At 34.4% G+C, this 26,098-nt stretch overlaps 1 protein-coding gene across 17 annotated transcripts in view; it reads left to right on the forward strand.

Moving 5' to 3' along the window:
* The window catches only part of Tenm3 (teneurin transmembrane protein 3), a 2,430,710-nt gene that overhangs the window by 2,278,842 nt on the left and 125,770 nt on the right, over window positions 1-26,098 (forward strand). For all 17 annotated transcript variants that reach the window (XM_078031007.1, XM_078031002.1, XM_078031009.1 and 14 more), the window contains 2 exons: window positions 9,408-9,530; window positions 24,553-24,767. In XM_078031007.1, the coding sequence (XP_077887133.1) occupies window positions 9,408-9,530; window positions 24,553-24,767 (338 nt within the window). The remainder of the gene's footprint in view (window positions 1-9,407; window positions 9,531-24,552; window positions 24,768-26,098) is intronic.

Here is a 26,098-nt window from a genome sequence, read left to right on the forward strand (position 1 = left end):
TGACAGTTTAGACCAGTAGGGGTCCGAGTTACAAACTGCAATCTTACAGGAGATGCTTTCATTTTACATAGAAAACTTGGTTGTACTCTGGAAGCATGTATCAAATCAAATCATTGCCCTATATTTAAGATTATTTTTCTTATTTTTTAATAATCTGATCATTCTACATGTGCATCATGAATGTTTACATATTCATGAAATTGAAACGAAAAAATGTTTTCAAAACACAGGGACACTCAAGGCATCATCTGTATAAAATGATAATTTGACCCAGTGCAATGTAGTTTTAAAAATAAAAAACAAAGGAATAATACTGGTATTCTAATATATTTATATCTTATTGATCCCAATTTTTTTTCAGTGCTTAATGATTTAACTTAATGTCTATATTTTAAAATATATTGACAGATTGTAGGATGCAAATCAGGAAGAGACCTTAGAGATCATCTAATGCAGACCTTTCAGGTGTTTATATAATTAAGAGATCTAAGCCGTAAAGAGACCCAGTAACTTGCTAAAGTTTCACAACTAGTTAGAGTCAGAACTGACACTGGGATGCAAGTGTCTTTAAAACAGTCTCCAAAAGATACCACAAACAATCTGTGTTGAAAAGAATGTCCCTAGCTTATCAAAGCTCAGATCCTGATTTCATTTGTCCTGCAATTTTGGTTAAGAGGTTCTTAATGAATCTTTCTCAGAAAGATTGTTTGGGGGAAAGTATTCCCTGATGGATACAAGGTAAATTACAAGAAAGGGTAACTCTGGACCTTTGCTTGCTTTAGGTGGACTTTCAAGGTTTTGGAGGCTAAACAAAATTGAATTACAGGTATTTTCTGAATGATATTTTTAAAGTCAGTTTTTCTTACCAGACTCTGATTTCTATATTCTCTCCTCCTTTTTATTTTTGTGAGAATGTTTGCTGGATCTTGTAAAATTAAACAGCATTTAGGCAATAATGACAGGCCTGCTAAGAACTGTGCTCTGTATTGCCAAAATCTCAGAGTACACTCTTCAGGGTTCTGGTGGTGTTAGCTGCATTCAGGTTCCTGATGGCAAGGGTGCTTACTTCTGTGTTCCCTTCATAACATCCCCTGTAATTTACTCCAAGGTTCTGGCAGATTGCTGGACTCTATCACCAGCTGTCACACCCCTCCTTCCCATCCATATTTGGCAGGATCTGAGAACTCAAGGATGCCAGTAGAAATAATAGTAGCTGTGGAAACAACTTCAGTGGCATGGTCCCCAGAGACAAGATCAAAATTTGGCACCTTTTCTCTCAACATGAAACTAAAAATGGCACTGAATTTGCTACTTGGTGGTATATAATTTTCTTTAATTACACATTTTTGGTTTCAAGTTTTCCACATGCTGGCTTTGAAGTGTCAAACCAACATACACTGGTTTAAAACAATGGCATGCCCCCTTTTTATTTGGAGGAGAAAGTACTATAATGCCATGGGTTCTGTTCATCTCCATCAGCTTTGAACAATAAAAGGAATGCATGCTGTAATTTCTTGCTTTTGAATGGTCTTTGAGACTGAAAGAAAATTTCTTCAAAAAGATTTACTGACAGATCTTAACTAACATATTGTCTCAAAATTATTTCATGAGTTTTTTTTTCCCCTTAACATTTACTGGAAAAACCTACAGGGGAAAAAAATCTAAGAGATTATATGATAAATACTTTTTAACTACATAAGAAATATTTTAATTTTCAACATCTTAAAATTGGTTACAGTTCACAAATAACATAACCAAGCCACCAAAAAGATAAGAGTATTGACAATAAATAGGTTTTCATAGTTATCAATGGCTTAACAGCCAGGTGAGTAAGTCACTTCTAGGATTGATATTATTGTATTTTTTTATTTGTGACTTGGGTGGTGGCATAAACAGTATACCCCTTAATTTTGTGGATGACAAATGTCAAATGTTATAACTTATTTAAAAGTGTTTTGGACTGACTGGAAATCATCTTGGAAATCTATGTTCTTCTGCCCTGAGAGAGAAGGATGAATTATGTTAGGTGCCATCCAAGGTCCTTCTGACTGTTGCCAGTTTTAAGATCATCTCTTAGTCACTCCTAATTCACAGGAACCAATTCAGCTACAGAGACCTGGGATTCCAAGATCAACTCTAGGGAAAACATTGAAAACTCAGAAGTACTTTTCCTTTAACTATTTTCTCTGATTTTTTCATAGCTGAAATTCTACATAATGCCTTTTCCCTACCCTCATTCTTTGCTATTCCATCAAAGTACCTTTACCCCCTGGGTGCAAAGATCTATTCCTACTTCTCTTACAATTCTGACTCCTCAAACCCCAGCAAGTAAAAAGATAAAAATGAAAACCTTTAAGTTAAAAAGAAAAATCCAACTACTATGGCAGCACAGAATAGTTATCAGTTCTGGGGAGACTTCGTTATGAAATAAGGTGCTGGTGAGATTTTCTTAGATAGAGGATGGGGTTGAAACATCCCAGAAACCAGGAACTGAGGGATCAAAGGCACAGAAGCAGGAAGATCAGGGGGCAACATTTAAGGCTAGACGGGCAGATAAGGTTAGCTTAGTGGTCTGAGAGAGGAGACAGCTGAAGAGGCATTAATGGCTACCTGTGAGGAGAAAGAACATCATTAGATGATCAGAGACACCCTTTGAGAAGATAACTGGCAACCATGGGTAAAGTGGACTGGAAAAGGGACAGGAAAACTGATCAGAAGTAATGAAAGTCTCTCCCACCCTCATTCTCCAGAAAGTACCTAAAACTAAAGACTAGGAGGTAACATTGTAAGAGTGTTATTAAGACATAAGGAGGGAAATACTAAAAGAACCAGCCCCCAAAACCAAGGAATTATTTTGTCTAAGGAGCAAGGAAGTTAGATGAGCCTATAGTTTTGCATAACAAGCTTTGTAAAACTGCCTGAATATGTAACTTGAAGAAAATAAAAACTAAAAAAAAAAAAAAAAAAAAAATTAAGGGACTAAAATAGGGGAATGGTACTGAAAACAAGGCAAGGACAATGAGAGAGGTCAGTGGACCCAGCAACTAGACTGGATGGGAAGATGAGAAAGGAAGACACATTAAATCAGAGTTTACCTGTAGGTGACCAGGAGCTATTTATTGAGTAGTGCTTCAAACCTAAGGGCTTTAAATACACTGACTTTAATTAGCATTATAACAAATCTATAAAATAGGTAGTCATAATTTCTATTTAATAGGCAAGGAAACAGAATTTCAGAGGTTAAGTACTAACCCAAGGCCACACAGTTAGTAATTTATAGAACTATCATTCATCCTAGACCTGTGTGATTTTCATTGCCTAGGCTAAAATGATGCTCATGGAGAGAGAAAGAAAGAAAACCTGGAAAGCAAAACAATTTTGAGATAAAATTTGAGGTACCACAGGGTTACTAGATATACTAAAAGGTGAAGTTTATAGTGTTGCTTGGTCCAGAAAGAAATTAGTATTAGAGATACAGATTTGAAAGTATCCACATCCATCCACATAGAATTGAAAAATTGAAAATTAAAGCAGTTGAGAAGAAATGGAGGCCAAAGAAGGGTTTTGATGAATGCCTACATTTGGGGGGATACATAGAATAACGATTAAATTAGTAGGGGACAGGTTATGAAATCATAAAAATCATACAATCATCTGGAAATAGATGAAAATGGCAGTTGAACACTATCAAACATGATAAAAGAAATAAACATTTTTTAAAGATTAAATCTACATAAATACTATTTTAAAAAATATATATATTTATTTATTTTAGTTGTAGTTGGACACAATACCTTTATTTATTTATATGTGATGCTAAGGATCGAACCCAGGGCCTTGCATGTGCTAGGCAAGCACTCTATCACTGAGCCACAACCCCAGCCCCAATAAGTGCTACTTCTAAAATTTCAAAATTAACAATTATGGTGTTCACATAAGAATTTTTTATTTCATGTATTTTTTTACCTATGTAATTTTTAAATTGCCATTTTTAAAAACCTTGAAGTTAATCAAAATAACCTGATGTTAATTTCATCATCATCATAATATTACTATAAAACTTATCTTGAGACATATCATAATATAGTAATGAAGTATTCATATGAAAGAACTGTGCCTGAAACACACAGATGCTGCCCATTAATAGCCCTGCCCCCCCTCCATGCCCATCCTGTCTCAGCCTTCCATTTACTTGCTGTAGCAGAGATGCATTATTTATAGTCTGAGACCCTCTCAAAGTCACATTTCACTTCCTCTTGTGTGGATTTCCACACTCTACTACCCCCTGGTAGAACAGAGAGGTGTTACCAGGATGTCATTTGTCTCTAGACTTAAAGCCAAGGTCCACTGCTTACTGGCTTGGAAGCTTCTTCAATCTTAACTCAAAAAGCCTCCATTTTCTCAGATTTAAAATAGGAAGAAAAAAAAGTAATAGTAGCTATTCAATGGAGTATTTGTGAAGCTTAAATGAAACCATGCAAGTGAAACATTAGTACAGTGCTTGACACAAAGTACCTGTTCACTAAATGTCATGGGGGTTTTTTTGTTTGTTTGTTTGGTTGGTTGGTTTTTGTTTTTAATTGCACAGTACATGGAACACTTTCTCTGAGGTTAAGAGGGTCTGGTATTGCAAATCAAAACTGCTCCAAGATTGCATCTCACACCAGTCAGAATGGCACTTATCAAGAATACAAACAAGTGTTGAGGAGGATGTGGGGGGAAAGGCACACTCTTACATTGCTAGTAAGACTGCAGATTGCTATAACCAATCTGGAAAGCAGTATGGAGATTCCTTAGAAAACTTGGAATGGAACCACCATTTGACCCAGCCATCCCACTCCTTGACTTAAAAGACTTAAAATCAGCATATTATAGTAACGCAGCCACAGCAATGTTTATAGCAGCTCAATTGACAATAGCTAAACTGTGGAACCAACCTAGAAGCCCTTCAATAGATGAATGGATAAAGAAACTGTGGTACATATACACAACAGAATATTACTCATCATTAAAAGAGAATAAAATTATGGCATTTGCAGGTAAATGGATGGAGTTGGAGTATATCATGCTAAGTGAAGCAAGCCAATCCCAAAAAAACAAAGATCAAATGTTCACTCTGATAAGTTGATACTGATCTGTAATGGTGGGGGTCAGGGACAGGGTAAAATGAAGGAACTGTGATTGGGCAAAGGGTAGCAAGGGGTAGGGAGGGGAAGATGGTGGAATGAGATGGACATGTATGACTAGGTACATGTATGACTGCACATATGATGCGATGCTACATGGTGTACAAATGAAAAGTTGTGCTGCAATTGTGTACAATGAATCAAAATGCATTCTGCTGTCATATATACCTAATTAGAATAAATAAACTTTTAAAATAAAACACTAATTTATGTTCAAAAAAATAAAACTTAGCTCCAAGCTGCTTCTGGCTATTCTCCCTGCACCCCTACTGGGATACACATGAACCAATGATCATTGGAACCATCCATGAATACTAGCAGCAGATACCTTCCCATGCATTCAAATCTGCTTTCCAGCTCAGGGTTGAAAAATATGGATTATTCTTCATTATTTGCAGATGTATTTTATTTAGCAAGTTAGCTAGTTTTCCCTTTATTTATCTGCCAAGATGTTCCATGTAGTTTTATTACAGTACTGCTCAGTAATTTCTGGAACGTTCTTGACTCTTTCAAGTTTGCTGCCTGCTTCTTTCTTCTCTCTCATTAATCCTGCATATATATCATATTTTAAGTTATACATAAGCCGTAAGAGCTTCACCAAAATAAAACCAAATACCAACAATTTCAAAGCAGATAATATCCTATGACCAAACAACTTATTGGTTTCTGTTTTCAATAAAGTATTAAGCAAGATACAATATTATTGGACATGATTCTCATTAAATAACATGTTATTGAGATTTTGTGGGAAAAAAATACAACAACTTCTGTTGTTGCCCATCTGGCAAAAAAATAAATAAATAAATAAAATAGCTGTACTAACAAAAACATCACATTAAATTCTAATATTTGACATCTGTTCACAATCCCATGGGTTACCCTTCAAAGTCTATAAAAACCAATAGTATGAGCAAATCTATCATTTGAAAAGTCTTTATGTTAAAAGTCACAATGATTATAAATTATTTTGCATGGAAACTTTACCATATTGGAATAGATGTACTCACTGACTAGACGATGGGGTTAGATCCCAACAAACCCATCAGAGGTTGAAAATATTAGAACTCAAAAATGTATTTAAGGGTCTGGGGTTGTGGCTCAGTGGTCGAGCACTTGCCTGGCATCTGTGAAGCACTGGGTTCAATTGTCAGCACCACATATAAATAAATAAATAAAATAAAGATCCATCCACAACTAAAAAGAATATATTTTTTTAAATGCAGTTAATACTCAGAACCTACCAAACATCCTAGCTCAGCAAGAGTATGCACTATAGTCCCTGTTGTTTCCCCTCATGATTGTGGTGCTGACTGAAAGCTTCTGCTCCATAATGACACATCATTATAAGAGTATCATACTGCATATTGCTAGCCTGGGAAAAATCAAAATTCAAAAGTCAAAGTGGGTTTCTACTGAATGTGAATATAGCTTTTGCACCATAGTAAAGTCAAAAAGTCAGAAGTTGCATCATTCTGAATCAGAGAAGGTCTGTATTTATTGTTGCTATGCCATAGTATGTCTGTCAAACCTCTGCTGTATGCAGAACTAGCTCCCATTACTTTGCTCAATAAATTGCTTAAGTATCTAAAATCTTGACAAATGTATGGAGTGATAAATGTTTAGAAAGCTCCTGACATTTTGCCACTCAAACACTACGTAATTTAATACAAAATGACATACAAAGTTATACCTCTTTAAAGATGACAACTTGTAAATTTAAGAATTCTAAAACCTGTATCTTAATCCATAAAAATCAGAGTTTAAATGGAATTGCTGACAGACTGTAATTTAAGCAGGGAGTGTGAGTAGATACAATTTTGCAAATATATGGGGTAGATGTGGCTATCTGTGTAAGTGTAGCATGCTTTTAGATTTATTAATAAAAGAATGTGGAACTGGTAATTAGAATGACCCAAGATTGTTGATTTTTTAAAATTCAATCAATCATACATAGTAATGGTGGACTTTCTCTCAACTGCTTCTCATATAATACACTTAAGAAGTCATTAATTATTAGTAGTATGATATTCATTCTTAGCTGTTTGTATATTTGCTTTATATTTTGTTTCTCTTTAAATTATTATATCACTATCCACAATCATCTTAGATTAAAATTTTAGAAAATAGAAGTATGGCTAATTTTAAATCACTTATTTATCAGATATTTGTTGAGGCCTACTCTAGGTGTCAGGAACTGTGTTCCTAAACCTATTTATATCTTATAAATTATATATAGAAGTGAAATAAAACAGTCCTGGGTGGATTTCTCCAAGAAGTTAACACTTGCCATCTGAGGGATTAGTAGGTATTTGACAGTGCAGAACATTGTAAACAAAAGGGACTTTTTATTGAGTGGTGCCATGGTCTGATCAATAGAATCCAAATAATTCAATAATATTATAAATAAATGGAATTCCTATATATTAATAACTGTCCTGCTGTATGCCAGCTATGCTTTATATGCTTCTAGAATTTTCACATCAATTTAACAAGTCTCATCTTTTAAGTAAATCTAATCTTTGACAATAATTTTTCCAAGATTAAATCCTCAAGTAAGTATTAAACAAAAATCTTTAACTGCATTCAAGGCCAATGTGATTTTACACTATGCCAATTTAATTTTGTTACTACTTAGATAATATATTGGATATTTAATAAAAGCTCTTTGAAAATGGTGGTTATCACACTACTTCTGACAAATGTTTTAAATACTTGTATTTTTCTATTTCTCTGGTAAATTTGAATTTGTATAGTGAGCAAAACAATGTCAAAAATTTCTCTTCATGATAGGGTAATATGACCATCACCTGGCATCCCTGTGGATTTTGGCTTTCCTTAAGAAATAATTACTTGGCTATATTCTGTGGAGCACAAATGAATATTTAGTAGTTGTTAATGGTTAAATGGCAGTGACATATTCTTTTTTTTTTTAGAGAGAGAGAGAGAGAGAGAAAAGATAGAGAGAAATTTTTTAATATTTATTTTTCAGTTTTTGGTGGATATAACATCTTTATTTTATTTTATGTGGTGCTGAGGATCAAACCCAGCGCCCTGCACATGCCAGGCAAGCGCGTTACCACTTGAGCCACATCCCCAGCCAGGCAGTGACATATTCTTATAAATATTTTTGATAAATTAAGAAAATAGATAATATATTAAAATTTAAATTAGATTACATTTATAAATTTGTAATTATATCACATAGTCCTCTAGTTATGTTTTCTAAATATTTTAAATAAAATTAGTACATACATTATAAATTTTTGACAAATTTGTTATTTATTCCGGGTGTGGTGGCACACACATATAATTCCTGCAGCTTGGTAGGCCAAGCCAGGAAGATTCTTGAGTTCAAAACCATCAACTCAGCAAGACCCTGTCTCCAAATAAAAATGTAAAATTAAGTCAAATGTATGAAAGATGATATATCATGAGCTCTGTAATGTTTTGAACAATCAATAAAAATAAATAAATAAATAAATAAATGACCAAAAAAAGAAGGGTCTGGGGATGTTTCTCAATGGTTTAAGCACCCCTAGGTTCAGTCCCTGGTATAAAAAAAATTTTTTTTTCACTTATAAATTTATAAAAATATAATCATACCATATCAGAAACTCACAAGAAATTACCCGACACATATGCATGTATTTGGTTTGAGTCATTATTGAAATATGTCATAAATTTAAAAACCACTAATCTTAAATATTATATTCAAATTTTATTATATTTTGCACATCTGAATCCATTCTGATCATTTCATATACAAATCCATCTGTGAAACCAGTTTTTTTAAATTTCATTATAATCCAAATACCTAGCATGTCTTTTGAGAACATATAACAGAGCATTATAAATTTGCAAATGACCTGTGGCCAAGTACTTGTGGAAAATACTGCCACAGAGCATTCTACCACTTACTTGAAAGATGGTGAAAAGGGAACATGGACAAATTACAGCAAATAATAATTCATCCATAAGACTTTTCTGATACCAATTAGCTGAATATTAAATCATTATTGAAATGTTGCCATATTGCACAGCATTACTTCATAAACTGCATGTGTTTGAGGAAATTTTATAATTTTATTGTGCAGTTGTCCTTGGTATTTCAAAAACTGGGAATTTTAACTTTACATATGACTCTTGTTATAAACATGCTTACCACTTACTCTTGGAGCTAAAAGCAGCAGACCTTTAACAACTTGTATTTTTTACCCCCAGCAATGCATCTATTTGGCCTCAACTGGCAGTTACAGCAGACTGAAAATGACACATTCGAGAATGGAAAAGTGAATTCTGATACCATGCCAACAAACACTGTATCATTACCTTCTGGCGACAATGGTAAGAGAAAGAATTATGTATCCTGTGTTTTTCTTTTAACATTGCTTTTCCATAAACTGATTTTTACCCATGCTTACATCCAGTTTATATAGGAGAAAGAGAAGGTTTAGAAATTATGGGTATCATGTTTTTATGAGTGATTTTTATTAACTTACTCGAAAGGTTGGAAATTCACATTTTTATCATAGGAATAGTATGATTTTCTGCCTTCTGATTTCATGGGTAGGCTTTTCTGCCTTTGCCTCCTGAAAGTATCTATTGAGATTTATTTTTAGTCTAAAATAGATTATAGTCCTATAAGTGACCTCTTATATTACCTTGGGTATATTAAGTTTTCTTGATTCAACTTGTATGTGATGTTGGAATACTATATTAATTTTATTATAAAAGCTTTTAAATGCAAAACACATTAAAGTATTATAATTTATTGACCTTTCCTCTGGTTGCCCTATCTCTAAACCTTTAAGAGTTTGCATTTTGGGATACCACAGAATTTTAAATCAATTGATTCTGAATTTGAAAATGGACTTTAAGTGGCTAGAGAATGCTGTGTGTTTCATTTGTCCATATAAACACCCAAAAAATACAAACAGGCATATGTATATTTATAATATATTATATATATATATACTTGTTTATTATTTATGTATATGTAGATACATATACATATATATATATATACATGTCTTGGCATTGATATCTTTAGATGTTTTGCAAAATATGCTAATACTTTGTATCTCAAAGCAGTCTAATCAATGTATCTTCCTCGTTAACTGATAAATTGTTTGCCTTTAAGAATTCTTTAGCCCTTCTTCCTCTTTGTTTCTTTTTACCTAGTGCATTTATATTTTACTTTGACATCAATTATGTCCATCTCATGTGGCTAGTTTCTTTACAAGAAACTAGTACATATTTAAAGAACATATTGCTACTATTTTACATGTACTATTTTACTATGACTAATGCTTTTTAACATTTTTTTCTTCTTTGCCTTCCCATCATTTATTTTAACAATTATACTTGATGATACTTCCCTGCCTCCTTAGAGAGTTTGTGGAATTTTATAAGACATTAGACTTTCACAATAATAATGAATGCCTCCCCAATGGAGCCTTTTCGTACAAAGTTCTACATGTTCTAAAAGAACTATAAGCTGGTGACTGACATGTCACCACAGCTTAAGCAGACAAGGGCAGTCACTGTGCAGTGAGTTCATAGAGGTGAAGAAAAGCTTTCATAATTGAAATGACAGGTGAGAAATTTCAATTAAGTAAACATTAATTACCTTAAACATTTATTTGATTTTATACATTGATGACACACATATGAACAAATCAAGTAAATATACAGAAATCAGGAATGTTAATTTTGTTTATATTGATGGATAATCAGACTATCAAAGTAGTTGATTCCTATAGAAATGCTTAGATGGCGCTTATTAACTATGCATGTAGAGAACTTTCTTACTGACTGAAGAAATTGTAGTTATGTTAAAGAGATATATAACTTATTGTGGACATTTTGCTTATTTTACAATACCCAAACCTTTTATTATGATTACAATGAACATAGAGTATGGCTGATTAGTTTCACAGTACTCTGAAAGCATGATATTGAGAAAGCTGGGGATTCAGAGATGCTCCCCTAGCCTGGTCTCTGGGTCCTGGTATTTTGCCAGGAAATATGTCTGTTCACATCAGCATCCCTCAGCTCACATAAGCCCATATTCAAATCCTCACTCTTTCTCCTATTTACTTAGTAGCCTCAGGCAAAGTGTGTAGTATTTTAGATTTGCAAGAGAAGTTTGGGGCAACCCTGGAATGGACAGCCTAGCATCATATCAGCTCCAGAGGATTAGAATATACACATGAACATGGCTTCAGAAGTCTCTATAAAACTGGAGTCCTCTGAAACCATGACTTTTAAACTATTGACCGTGACTGCAGTAAGACATCCATGTCACATTAAAGCCAACATGGATATACAATATGGATATATCTGAAATAATCCTTGTTATTTTATAAAATGTACCTTAGTGTTTGCTATACTATTTGATTATATTTCTAATTTTTTTCTTCTTTTTAATTTTGAATTTTATTTATTCTAATTTGTTATACATGACAGCAGAATGTATTATATTTCCCATTTTTAACAAATACTAGTTACAGCTCACTAAAGTAATTCCAAAGTTTACAAAGAACAACAGTTTTATCCCCCTTCTCTCAGGTGGCGGAAGTTCTCCTGTATGATCATAGGCTGTACTGTATACAGTTGGTGCGTGTCTGTCCAGCAACTACATGTACATATATTAAAAAGTACCTTCATCCTAGCTGTGTTAAAAAAAAAAGTCTCTCATATAAAGGATAATTAACAGCCCAGAATCAGTTAAATATACTAGAGAACTGATCCTTTAACCTGTCAACTTTTGTAGAAATTTCTCTTCCTTTAAAGAAGGCTCTGTCTGGACTCAGAGCTTGTCCAAACTGTGACCTAAACAACAATCATTTGTCTGCTTCATTATTTCTCCCATAACCTAAATTACCAGGAGATCTTTTTTCCATTTTTCCTGGTCAAGTGTCCTATTTCTTAAATACTTATGGAACTGAGTCATAGAGGAGCAGAAAGGGACTTTATTTGCAAGTAAAATCTGCTGCTTTGAGAACTGCATGATGAACTTGCCATGTCTATGCACCATCCCATGCTACTTTCACTCTATAAACTGTCCAGGGAAGCAGATCACATCATGTTGTCTCTTTAGAATAATTTCAGATTACAACCCTCTTGAAAGCCTGAGAATTCTGAACAAAACTCACTAGGAGAATTAACTGTGTTAAGCATAATGAGAAAATTACTTCGCAGCTTCTAAATGCAATCCTTGTATTTGTGTAGTGCTATTTTATTCTTATTTTGTAAATATAATTCTAAGAAACAATCATTGTACTAATGGTTCATTGAACTCCCTGCTTGCCTTTAAGTTAATATGGAACCAAAGCTTCTAAATGGTAGTTAGTATCTAAAAGAAGAATTTATCTTATACGCCGTGATCCTTTATTGATTATTCCTGAGACCTTCTTTGACTACATATTTTAGAGATGAGGTATCATAAGTGTATGGTCTCGGGCAAAACTGATGGATATGGACAAAGTGAATAAATAGATAAGAATAAAGTTTGGAGCTCAAATAGTCTTCCTAGAAACTAAAATTATTCCCCTGGACCAAAGAATTCATTTAGCTTAATGTACTGGAAAAAATCACACAGGCTTATACTCAAATTCTAGCTCCTTCCTTTATTTACTCTGTAACCTTGAACAAGTTACTCAACCTCTTTGAGCCTCAATTTCCTCACATGTAAAGAGGGAATAGTAGTACCTATCTCTTGTCTCACCAGCTTTTATAGTCTGGCAATCCAACTATATTTCCCATGTAGGGTTCTCTGCCCCATACGTAACTTATAGCCCTCTCTCAGCAAATGACTTTGGATTCTGTTGAATAGAAAAATAAAAGAAGTAGCTCCCTTGATTTCTGTAAACAAATATCCATTCCTGTATGTACGTGGATCTATCCTTTCACTATTTTCTCCCCTACTCAAGGCTATTTGTTCCAAGATTCTCTTAATCTCATTCAGTATTTTTAAAACTCCCCCCATCTGCTGACCCTCTCCAGTCACCATTTGAACTTTCCAGGGTTTCTCATGTTTTAGGAAGAAAAAAAAAAAAATCTCCCTTTACTGCCTCCTACTCCAACTCCATCAAGTCTTGCTCTTCTTTCTTACAGACAGTTTCATGAACACAGTGTGTTTATTCCCTATACCCACCTGTTTAACCTTCCACATATTGCTATGCCAGTCTGGTTTCTGCAGTACTCCTTCTTATGACTGTCCTCTGTCACCACCACTTTTTGAAACTGATATCTTCCAGGGTTATCCATTGCCATGTCAATAGCACCAAGAAATAATTTTCACTCTTTATCATATTTGAGTTCTTGATAGCATTTAAAAGTTAACCAATTCTTCCTAATTGAGGTGTTCTTTTCTCTGAGCTTCTGTAATATCACATTCACTGTAACTTCCTAACAATTTTGGTAGGACCATCTCAGTTTGTTTAGTTGGTTCATCTCCCTCTACCTGATCCCTAAACATTACTCTTTCTCGGGACTCTACTCTTTCATAGGTTCTCTCATCATCTCTCCTGACACTCTATGTGCCATAGACTCCAAGATCAATAAGTCCAGCCTAGATTACTCTCCTTAGCTCCAGAAATCAACCCATAAAATCTATCCAAGTTTCTTTGGAACATCTCCACTTGAGTATCTTCCAAGCATCTCAAACTTCATGTGTCTAAAACTGAACCCATCACTTACTTTGGATGTCTATTACTGTATAACAAATCATACCGAAAACTTAGTAGTTTACAAAAACAATTTATCATCTCTCATAATTCTGTCAGTTAACTGGGCAAGTTCTTGCATTCTTATTTGGGACTCCCATGCAATTACTTCCAGATGTCAGCTGGGGCTATCTGAGGCTCCATTGATCTAGAAGTCCATGGAGGCTCATCTACATGCCTGGCCTTTGATGCCGTTTGTAGATTCAAGCTTAGCTCTGCTGTGGATGTCCTCTAGAGGACCTAAACGTGACTTCTCATGTGGCTTGGGCTTCTCAGAATGCACCAGCTGATTCTGAAGAGAAGCATCCCAAAAGAGAACTTCTGAGACATCAAAAGAAGCTATGATAGGGCTTCTTGTGACCTAGCATCAGATATTCTGAAACATCACTCTCATCACATCCTATTGGTCAAGAAGTCAAGGACAGTCAACCCAGCTTCATGGTAAGGGGCGGTCAGCTCCCTCTCCTAATTTGGAAAATGGAGGAACACATAGCTTAAGGGCATTTTGGATGGTAGATATTGTTGTGGCCATCTTCATAAAACATTACTGCCACATCATCTCTCTTTCCAACTGTGCCTCTCTCTCAGGGATTTCTAGATCAGGAAATGACATTGTTATTGACCTAATTAACTGGTCTGGAAATTTAGGAGTCATTCCTGACTCCTCCTACTATCTCAACTCTCATATTTAATCAATCACTAAGTCCTGACAAATGTAACTTCATTATCTCTTTTGAGTCCTATCATTTTTCACCTGAATTATTGCAGCCAATTATCTGTACTGTCTCCAATCTTGCTCAATTTTTTATTCTTCACACACAAATCTGAAATAAAAATACCTCACCAAACCCCTTGGTGACCCAGATTCTAATCACATGCCTTTAAATGACGTACAAGGCTCTCTACAATCTGGCTGCTCTTTGCACCACACTACAATACAAAAACTATATAGCGGAGAGATATAAAAAGTATAAACTCTTGAGCCAAACTGCCTGGTTTTCTCGTCCTAGTTCTGACTATTAATGCTTGATTTACTTGTGACAAATTATAGAGCTTCTTTGTTTCTAGTTTTCTCATCAATTAAAAGGAACTAGTACTATTTACATTATAGAATGGTTTTGAGTAGTCAAACCACTTAATTTTGACTACATGGTTTAAATGGTGTATAGTCCATAACAAATGCTTGGAAAATGTTAATGGTTATTTACTATTTAATGTATACCTTCATTGCTGAAGTGTAAGGCAAGGATCATTATTTTTCCACTGCTCTATGCCAAGCTCTTATCAGTCATTGGTCTGTAATAGGTACTTGAAGAGTATTTGTTGCACGAATGAGTGAAAAATGATGAGAAATAAAGTATATAAAGGACCAGCACAGTACCTTGCATAAAGTATGTGCAGAGCAAACACTGATGTAAATAATGGTCAAGAACTGCCACTCACTGGCCTTTATGCAGATTACCTTCTCTAGCTTCCTGTTTCTTTATAGGGTAGTAGTGAGGTTTAAATCAGATAATACATGTAGAGTGCCAAGCAGTGATACATATCAATAATTATTAGTTTGCATTTTTCTGTAATTCAAGATTATGTATTTGTAATTTGTAGCAAAATTCCTAAGAAGATAGATCTTTAAATTATCATCAATAATATCCTCTAAAGCAGTAAGAGAAGCCCCTATAACTAGCTATTTATATTTTTGTGAAAGGATTTTATGAAAGGACTCTTATTTTTCCTTTGAATGGATAGTCTTGATTCAATTTAGATTATTTATTGAGCATATATTATGTGATGTACACTGAGAGAGGTTCTAGAATATAGAAATTAAAAAAAAAAAAAGACAGTCGCAGTTGCTTTTCCCAGAACATGCAGATTTCTAGACAAGGACAAAATCAAGCAAGCAATTGCAATGAATTAGAAAATAATACAGTAGGGGAAAGTAGAGGTATGATACCGTGAGAGGACATCTCAACACCAGAATTATTGAAAGGGGCAGTGATATGAATGCCAAAATGTAGAGGAGGATAATTGGAGATAATATAAGAATAAAACAAAAAGTTTTAAATTTTGGTTAGTATAACTATGGCAAATGTCTCTACCAATCAAAAACAATAACAACAACAAAACTTTTATATAAGTGCAAATTGAAAAACTATGGATGTGTGCATGTATGCATGTAGATGATTCATCCTACTTAAAACATTATTTGTTACTTTTAAAGTTTACATTTCTGTTCCTCATGTATCGATTTTTTTCAAATACAAGACAACTTCAGAAAATTGGATATTGTAGCACATTAAAGATTGCCTTTTGGTTGGAAGAAATAGGCCTAATTGGGTTGCAAGAATATGGAATTTTATTCAATATTTTTTATAATATTTGTGTTATTGTAATGTATAATAGGTCCTTAATTAGATGCTATATTGATTTTGACCACTAAACTATGTTTACAAAGTAGCTGGGTTTTCTTTTACTTGTGATGTAATACTCTCTGTATTCACAAAGTTAAGTTATGGCATGTGGTTATTTTAAAAAAAAAAAAAAAAAAAAAAACCTATGTTCTCTCAGAGATCTCAGAGACCAGGTATGAACCCAAGGTTAGGTCACAGAATTAGAGAGTGGGCTATTGATTGTCCACAAATGCCTAATTTTGCTTCCTGTCATCTTAATCATTAGTGCCTCTGTGGGACCTACAATAAGGATACTATTATTTACCCTCTTCAACAATTGCAGTTTCATTTTGATAATTGGGTTTTCTTTGCTGCCTTTCCATTTTAATCATTACAGGCTTGTTTACTTCATCATAGGCAGATAGCAAATTGATGATATGTGTAGAGAAATATTTAGTGTTTTGTGACTTCCAATGATTTTTCTGATATCACAAAATAATTTTTAAACAGATACCAAACCTCTTAATTATCAACATGATATTAAATACACTGTTTTGTCCTTGTAACATCTATGGTTGATAAACATCTACAAAATGTTTTTCAGGGATCAAAGTACTTCTTAAAAGGTTTTCTTTCAAAGGCCACGTTACTGATGTGTTTTCATGTGAGCTGTGAATCACAGAAGGAGAGGAGTAACAATAGCCTTGTGCACGTGGTCTCTTTATGGTTCCACACACTGACAACTGTTATTTTAAGACAGTAATAAGACTGTTGTGGCACATCTTTACTGATGAAAGGAAAAAAATCAGAGTTAGTAGGTGAAAAGACTGCTGGTGACTCCCACAGTCAAGCACAACAGGACATGTTAAAAAAAAAAATCCTTCAAGATGGTGCCCTGGTGTGTCTGAAGACTTGGTTCATCTCACTCTCACTGTGAAGGCTTTAATTGGTCTGATTCCTAAGCCACAAACGTTGCATTTAGAATATCTACAGGGCAGTCTGTTCCCTGGCTCTGTGTTTTCCTCCGTTATTCCTTCTTTTTCTCTTAGTACACCCTGCAGACAGCCTTGGTATTTTCTATGATCATTCCCAGGTTTACACTCTAGGGGTTTATGGAGGTAGTGATCTCAGTGAGGAAGGATGAAAGCCCTGAGACTGGCCTTCCTTTATTTCCTCTGAAGCCAAAGTTTTCTGGAATTCAGGGCACGATGAAAGACTTCTGTGTCCAGCTTTTATCTAAGAGGACTGATGAGCTTCAGAGGAAAGGGTTGTGCAAGTATTTACAAGTTTATCAAATCATGTCAGTGGCTCACTGACTCCCAGGTGTGTTCACAATCAATAAAGAGCATTTGAAAAATACTAACAGGAATGACCACACTTGATTTGGCCAAATTAGAGAAGCTCTCTGACTTGAAAAGCAACAGGACAGATTTTTTTAAAAAATACAAAGACACTTTAATTCCCTGATATTCAAACTAGAGGCCCATGTGGAAATGTAACACTAATCTAAGCTGCCACTTTGGTGGATCTCAGCAGAGAAAAATCAGCTATGTCCTTACATTTCTACATCACTGATCATTATGAAAGGTCAGGTCTGCATCTACCTTTTAGAAAAGACATGTTCTCAGACTTTAATTCAAAATAAATTCCTTCTAAATAGCATAATAATTTGAAGCAAATCGAAGTTGACAGGCACCCAGAGATGAGATTCATGTTTCACAGGAAAAGCTAGAATACACATGTGATCTATCTTGTTCTTGTATTCCTTTTAAGAATATATCTATACAAAATTAAGTAGAATTTAAAAATTTTTCTTGAGACCATGTAAATGTGTCTTTTAAAACCTTTTCTGTATGAAATCATGGGTATAATTGTTAGTTCTAATAATTGATTGAATGTGACTTAGTTACTATATAAATATGCTAAATATTTTGATAATTATGATACACGAAAAGTAGAAATGTATTGGCAAAATCTCTCCAAATGAGGTGAATGGAAATTTTTGCAAAGAGTTTATATATGTGAAAATTACTTACAGAATAAAGCAGAATTCTATATTATTCCTATTCCCATTTCCCCTTTTTACAAATATAAGAATGAGAAATCTTGCTGCAAGATAAGTAGGAATGGAAGGAATTTTTTTGAGTGAAGCTGTTCAATTCATTGCAGTCCTCGATAGTCAAATGTCAAAAAATCACATTGCAATCTATTTCCTTAAAGTATGTTTAGTGATCTATAAGCTGACAGTGCCATCCCATTTTTCCTTCAGTTTTATTGAAAGCAAAGAATTGGCAACTACCTGTGTTGAAAAAGACTTGGCAGACATATTTTTGTATCAACCCTTTTCTATTTCTGTGTGGTAAACCAAAAAGTCATTACCAAGCCAGCAAAATACTAATTATCCTGTTATTCTTTTACATAACAGCACTGTTTAGTATAATCATAATGGAGTGGAAAATTGAAACTATTGTACATTGTAACTCACCTTTACCATTGTAATCTTTTTGAATGCTTTCAATAACATTGCATGCTTTAAATATATTGATTTAATTAGATCATTTAATTTATGGGAAATAGCTTTGATATAATTTAACTAGAAGAGCCAGTACTCATTAGAATCAAAACTTAGTTTATGTCAGGAAAAAATATCTGACATTGTTTTCAGTTCAAATTGATAAATCTGCACTTTGTCACAACCATCTCAGTTCTGGATTCCTGCTCTAGTTAGGTAGCTAGATAAAGCACAAATCCTTACCATAAGCTTGACAGTTGTAATAAGTGAAGCATTGTTGCATTTAATATTTCTTGCTTTATTGATTTGGTCATTCTGAGACTCTTCTGAAGATTAAAAACATTCTTTGACAATGGTTGAGGGTAGGTGATAAAGCTTTAGTTATCCCTCCATCTTGATAGATTGACTTCCAAACATCTCAATATCCTGAGTACCCCATTCTTAACCCCACACTTTGCTTGATCAAAATACAGGTAAGACAGAGAAGCACTAAATCCCTGCATTGGGTTTCTGGTGCCGTGAGTATAGGAGGTTTCACCAACATAAATACTTTCAATTTTGCCTTTGTTTGGCTTGCTGGAAGCTCAGGATCCAAGACAATGTATCATGTCATATTTTGTATGTGTGAGAAGTGTACTTTATATTTTAAAGAAATTCTACATGTAGAAGTTGAGATTCTAAAAATTAATTTCCTAAACAGGTACATGTCTAAATGTATGTGCATAGGAAAAATAAACCATCTGTCCTCTGCTCACGTACCACAACCATCAACATGAAAGACTTCTGTGAGCTCCAAAGGTGTGGGAAGTCTTCCCACCAGCAAGCAAGCAAGCAGTGCTGTGGAAGTCTCCAACTGGGTTCCTTGCCTCCAAGTCGCTTGTGACACTGTCTCTGGAGACAAGAGTCAAAGTCCAGTGAGAGCTCAGTCCCCTGCTTCAGCTGCCAGTCACAACCCCATCTGCTTTACCTGTGTTCTAACTTCCTGGCTACAAATTGGGGTTCCCGCAACCCTTTCTTGGGTCCAGTTAACTTGCTAGGGTGGCTCACAAGACTCACGCATTTACTAGGTCATTGCATAGTATACTACAAAGAGCACCAATGAAGAGATGCAGAGGGTGAGGTATGGGAGAAGGGCCCTGGCCCTTCGGGAACCTCCACGTACTCAGTGGTCCAAAGCTCTCTAATCCCTGTCCTTTGGGAGTTTTATGGTGGGTCTTTTAACATAGAAATGATTAATCAAATTATTATCTATTGGTGATTAACTTTAACTTTCCGTTCTTCTCCTCTCCCTGGAGATTGGGAGGTGGGTCTGAAAGTTCCAACCCTTTGATCCTGTCTTGGCCTTTCCCATGATCATCCCCCTTCCTGAAGCTACTTGGGGCTTGCCATCTATCAACCACTTCAATAATGTACAAAAAGACACTGTCACTTCAGAGATCTCAAAGATTTTAGGTGTCATGTTTCAAGAAATGGGGATGAACACCAAATATGTATTTTACAATAATAGTACCCCAGGGTATAACCACCCTTGTTTGAAAACCCCTAGACCTCCCTGGGTACCTTGAACTCTAAAACTCTATTACATTATGATTTAATTAGTTTTTTTCATTACAGGCAGGAAAAAAATTATCATAACCACTACTGCCCCATTCAAGCACATCCAGTCAACCTTGTTTGGTTTTTTTGTTTGTTTTGTTTTGTTGTTATTTTAGAATTGAAAGAGCTCTCTTTCTGTAAAGAAGCATCTGTTAAATTAGCTATGAGACTAATTGGATAAGTAGATATACTCATTGACACAACAATTGGTCCTCATATCATTTCAGTGAGTCAGATTTTTAACCTCTCAAAATCAATATGAAGAAAGCAACAAAGCAAAAATACCTAGCTATTAAATTACTTTAAGATAGTGAAAGCTTAAATCCTAGAACTCAAAATTTGATTACTATTACCAAAGCTAATACACATGAATAAAGATGTTTGGGTTGAAAAAGTTTCTGGGATTAGTACCAGTTTGTGTTTAACAGCTCTTAAAGCACAGGTATGCTATTAAAACTTCTAAAATCGCTTACAGTAGCAATAGATAGGATCACCATTAGAGAGTAGATTAAATTGCATAAGCTTCGTATAGAAAAGATAGAACTTGTTAATAACAATAAACTGTAATAAAAGGGTAGAAGTGCATAAACTGAATGAATTAATCCAAACCTGAACATATTCATATTTAAGTAGGATAGTGTACACTAACAGGTTTCAGTTGGGAAGAAGACTATCATTGCTCTCAGTATTTTAAAAATTATTTTATGTAGAAATCAACCAAATGACAAAAATTTATTAGGGATGTATTATAAATTACCACACAAAGAATGATATGTTGCAGCATCCTTGGCAGTTTTTTTTAAAAATAAAAACCCATTATTCCTTCCTAATAAAAGTATAACTTTACATCCTGAAATTATGAGCAATGTAGATGTGCTAGTGTGGTTTAATGAGTTAATATATCTGATTTTGTGTAAAATCAGTGAATAGATTTAAAACTTAGTAACATAAAGTAATGTTTTTGTTCTAATAAAGAGCAAAGATTGTACTGATGATTTGGAATATGATATTAGAATTCTGCAGCCCTCCATTTACACCATGTAGATTACTTACCTTGAGAACATAATCTACTTCTGTGAGTCTTAGTTTTCTCATCTCAAAACATCCAACTCATAGAGTTGGTCTTGAAGTTTAATGCAAATAATGCAGGTAAAACTACCTGTCATGTCGTAGGTTCTCACCAAAGATTAATTCCATCTGTCTTCCCCCCACCTTAATCCTCTCAGAAAGCTAATTCATGACAAATGTAGGTTGCTGTACAGAAACATCCTAAATGAAAAGTAGAAAGTCATCTCAAATACTTGAAATTTTCACTAGGTAAAGCAAGATATCTCTTTAGATAGAAAGCAAAACCTGTCTCAAGGTGATGGATTATATTTTTCTTTTATTAACTCTTTATTCTAATTTTGCTAAAGTGAATGCATATTATTATAAAATAAATAATGAAATTTCTTTGAATGATGCAGTTTATCTGAGAGTTGGTACATGAAAAATCACATGGATGACTATAACTCAACTTTGAAATTTTATTCCTTATAGCATTTTATACTACTAAATTGGTTCAAGAAAAATAGACCCAGTAGCTGAAGGACTGTTAAGTGCCATGATTATGGACATTGAGAATGAAGAGAGGAAGTAAAATTGCAAATAATTTCTTTTTATTAAGCTCTCTGGTACAACCCCCTTCTGCCTCCTACCTGGGTTTTTATGACTATATTCTCACTGGTCTCTCCATTTCTAAGCTCCCTACACTACTATACTTTAATTTTCTTGAAACAATGATTCCATTTCACCTTTAGCCTGCTCAGAACCTTTAATGGGTCTCCATTTAGCTGTAGCTGTCCTTTGTAACTGATGGAACATGTGTCATCATGGGGTGCAGTAGTACAGGTAATAAGCAATCCTAACATTTACTAGAAATATACTCTCCTCAAACCTCACATTTATCTGAAAGAGTGAAGTTATTGTGAATTGCTTCAAAGTCTCAGTCAGAAATCATGTATCTGCCTTACTTAGCTATGATTGTGAAGCATGCTTTTCAGTAATCTTGAATTTTGGGTCTCTCAATTGCCATACACACACACACACACACACACACACACACACACACACACACGAACAAGTGGCTTTGTGCCATTGAAATGCCATTTACCCATAAGTCTTCTTCAAGTATCCATTTTAAAAGCATACCATAAATGATATGTGTAGTAATAAAATGCTAGTAAATATAATATATCCTTGGGGAAAATGGTATAATAATGCTCTTTGATAGAGTGAAAATACATACAGAATATAAAGTATAAATACAATATTCTTTAACCTGTTATTCAAGGCCCTCTACACACTGTTACCATTTTCTCTTTGCAGCCTTATCTCCCATTACTCCCATGACAAACCTATTGTTTTTATTCATTCAGTACTAAGGACCAGCCACTGCAATAACACTTGGGTATCATGCTCATTTATTAATCCTTACAGTAGTCCAGTGGTCACATTCCCTTCTCTGTTTTTCCAAATGAGATTTAGTGTTGAAGGTTTAATATCTTCCATAAGATCACTCTGCCAGTTGGTGTCAGAATCAGGATTCAAACTCAGGTCATCTAACTCCAAAACCAGTGTTCCTCTTTCCTAGCCAGATGGATTTCTCTGCTCACCATAATCCTAACACATGGTCATTTCCACAGTCATTTTTTATATCATGATGTTTATTCCCACTCAGAAATGTTGTTCTACCTGTCTTTAGAAGTCCAGCCTACAGTGAAATCCTCCTCCTCCCTCAGTCATACATTGCTTTAGATTGTTATTTAATTTATCAGTTTGTAGGTGTTGTCTCCTCAATCAGGTTATTAGCTGATTGATGGAAAAAGCCATTTAAGCGGCAGGAAATCATCTCTAAGATATTATTGTTTAGTTTATATTTCTTGTTATCGTCTCAATGCTATGTCCCTAGAAGACATTCTGTAAAAACATACTCAATGTCAAATTAATGACTCTTGACAGATAGAAGACTTTCTCCTTTGTCATTAAGACAAGATAATTTATAATTCTCATTTGAAATTAAGTCCTCAAATTTTGAATTATTGACTTCTCTAGAGGCTATATTCTGTTTAATATTTTTTAAAATAAGAATAAAATTGGTAAGTCAATTTTGTTATCATTTTAAGAGGTATGAATTTGATAGAGGATAATTTGCCCAATTTCATTCTGTTTCTCAGTTTTCATGGACCCTTTCTACATAAGAACCAATTAAGCTCTGTGTTTCCATTTACTGGTAAATGGTCAATATTCTTTCACTGCTAACCTCCATAGAATAATTGAGAAAGGACCTCTCATCCAAGAGGTGAAAGGAGAATGCCATACCAAAAAAAGTGGAATCTTGAGTCTGTTTTCCAAGAATGAGGCCATGCAGGAAGAGAGATAGTGTGTAAGAGATGGCAGAGACCCAGAGAGCAGAGAGTTTTTGTTCCTGCAGACTGAAGGTTAGTGGGAGGGATGATGTCATAAGCCCACTAAGGCAGAAAGTTGAATGTGAAATGAGAGTCAAAAGAAAAGAGGAAAAGTTGTGACAGCCTACATTAAAAATGAGAATTTCAACATGTCACTCTGTCCCTCACAGTGTCCCCTTTGCTCCTTCTCTACATTCTTTTATATATCTGATTTTTCATTCATCTAGTATATACATTAGAGAGGACCACATGAGTCAGGGCCATGGATTGGTTTTGACCCGTTTGGAAATCTCCATAATTCATTCTGCTTAATTTATACTTTGCAGTGTTATAGTATGGTTAGAATAGCTAAGAAGTACCAGATTAATCTCTTCCAAGAAATAACAAGACATATAATTTGTAAAATAATTGTGTTTCAAATGATCAAGAAAGACTGTAGGTGTGAAAACAGCTTCCATAATAGGCATACCTGGGGGGAAGTCAAAGGATTTTGACTTAAATATCTTAAAGAATGTGTTAAATCAGAATTAGTAAAACAACAATATCTGACAAAAAAGCTTTTAAAGTGAAAATTATGTGAGCACATTTTATTATCAGAAGATGAAATGCATGAGCATTTTGTGAAAATTGCTTTTGGAAAAGAAACCTGTTTTATTTTCATTTTCTATTCTTCATCCATGGATCTTTCACATTCAGGAAAATTAGGTGGATTTACACAAGAAAATAACACCATAGATTCTGGAGAACTTGATATTGGCCGAAGAGCAGTTCAAGAGGTTCCTCCTGGGATCTTCTGGAGATCACAGCTCTTTATTGATCAGCCACAGTTTCTGAAGTTCAATATCTCTCTTCAGAAGGATGCATTGATTGGAGTATATGGCAGAAAAGGCTTACCACCATCCCATACTCAGGTAAGAGCAAGCTTTGTTGTGAAGAAAATGGAAAGTGTTAGTTTGCATTTTTACAAGCTGCTCTGATTCCTGCCAGGCCCGGTGGCACATCTGTAATTCCAGTTACTTAGGTGGCCAAGCAGGAGAATCACAAGTGTGAGGCCCCCGCTTGTTAACATAGAGACCCTGTTTCAAAATAAAAAATATTTTTAAAGAGCTGGGGATGTAGCTCACTATTAAAGCACCCCTGGGTTCAATCCCCAGTACCAAGAAACAAAAAGTTATTCTGTTTCTTAAGTTCAGCTGTTTGGTTAACCAAACACTTTTGAATGGATCTTTTACTATGGAAAGAAATTAGAATGTAGCTTATATATTTGGTTTGAGGTTTTCCTTTCAGTAGTAGGAAGAACACAATTTTCTTCCTGAATTGCTTTGATCATCACTAATTGATTTAAAATTTGCTAAAATTTGTGTGTTACTTAATAAACATTGAGCATCACCTGTATACCTAGTAAAGCAGGACAGATTTTCTGAAATTCTGTGATAATTTCATATGATTATATACTTTTATGTAGTAGATACATAACATATTCACCATAAATATATATTCATTCTGTTGAAAATATATTGTTTAAAAACTTATGTCAGGTTTACTCTTAGTGAAGAAATTATGGGAATATAAACATAATGGCATGAACTTTATCAAATTCAAGCCACTATTCTTCTAAAAGAATGAACATCAAGATTAATAGGCAAAAGAGCTTTTATAGAAAACCAAGTATAAGTCCCATCTTCTTGGGAGGTTGAGACAAAGTATTTGTCTCAAAATAAAGTAAAAATGAAAAGGGCTAGGAATGTAGCTCAGTGATAGAGCACCTGCCTAGCATGTACAAGACCCTGGTTTCATCCTCAGCAATACTCACACACACACAACTGAGAATTTTCATGTATATTTTATGTTATGTAATTTTATGAGAAATGCTTTTTTCTATAACCTAGGAACATAAATTATGAAGAGAAACTGATCAGACACTAGTAAAGAAATCACATCTTCAAAGAAACATGAGTAAGAAAATTCCAGCATGCTTTCTCTAATGTCATCATGGATCAGGTTCATATACATATGTAAAGTTTATGGCTGTGAAATTTTTGAATATCATGCTGTAGAGTATTCATTTTTCCTATCTATATTATTAAAGTAAATGCCTTGGATCCTTGTACATCAAATACCTCTTACAATGTACTTGTGTCCAATTTTCAATTTTAGATTTGATTTCAGTTCATGTTATAGGTGACACTGACTGGGATGTAATAAGCAGATTTTCCTAAATGGATGTGTGCCTCTAGAATTT

Source organism: Ictidomys tridecemlineatus, chromosome 14 (assembly GCF_052094955.1).
Source record: "Ictidomys tridecemlineatus isolate mIctTri1 chromosome 14, mIctTri1.hap1, whole genome shotgun sequence".
NCBI lineage: Eukaryota > Metazoa > Chordata > Mammalia > Rodentia > Sciuridae > Ictidomys > Ictidomys tridecemlineatus.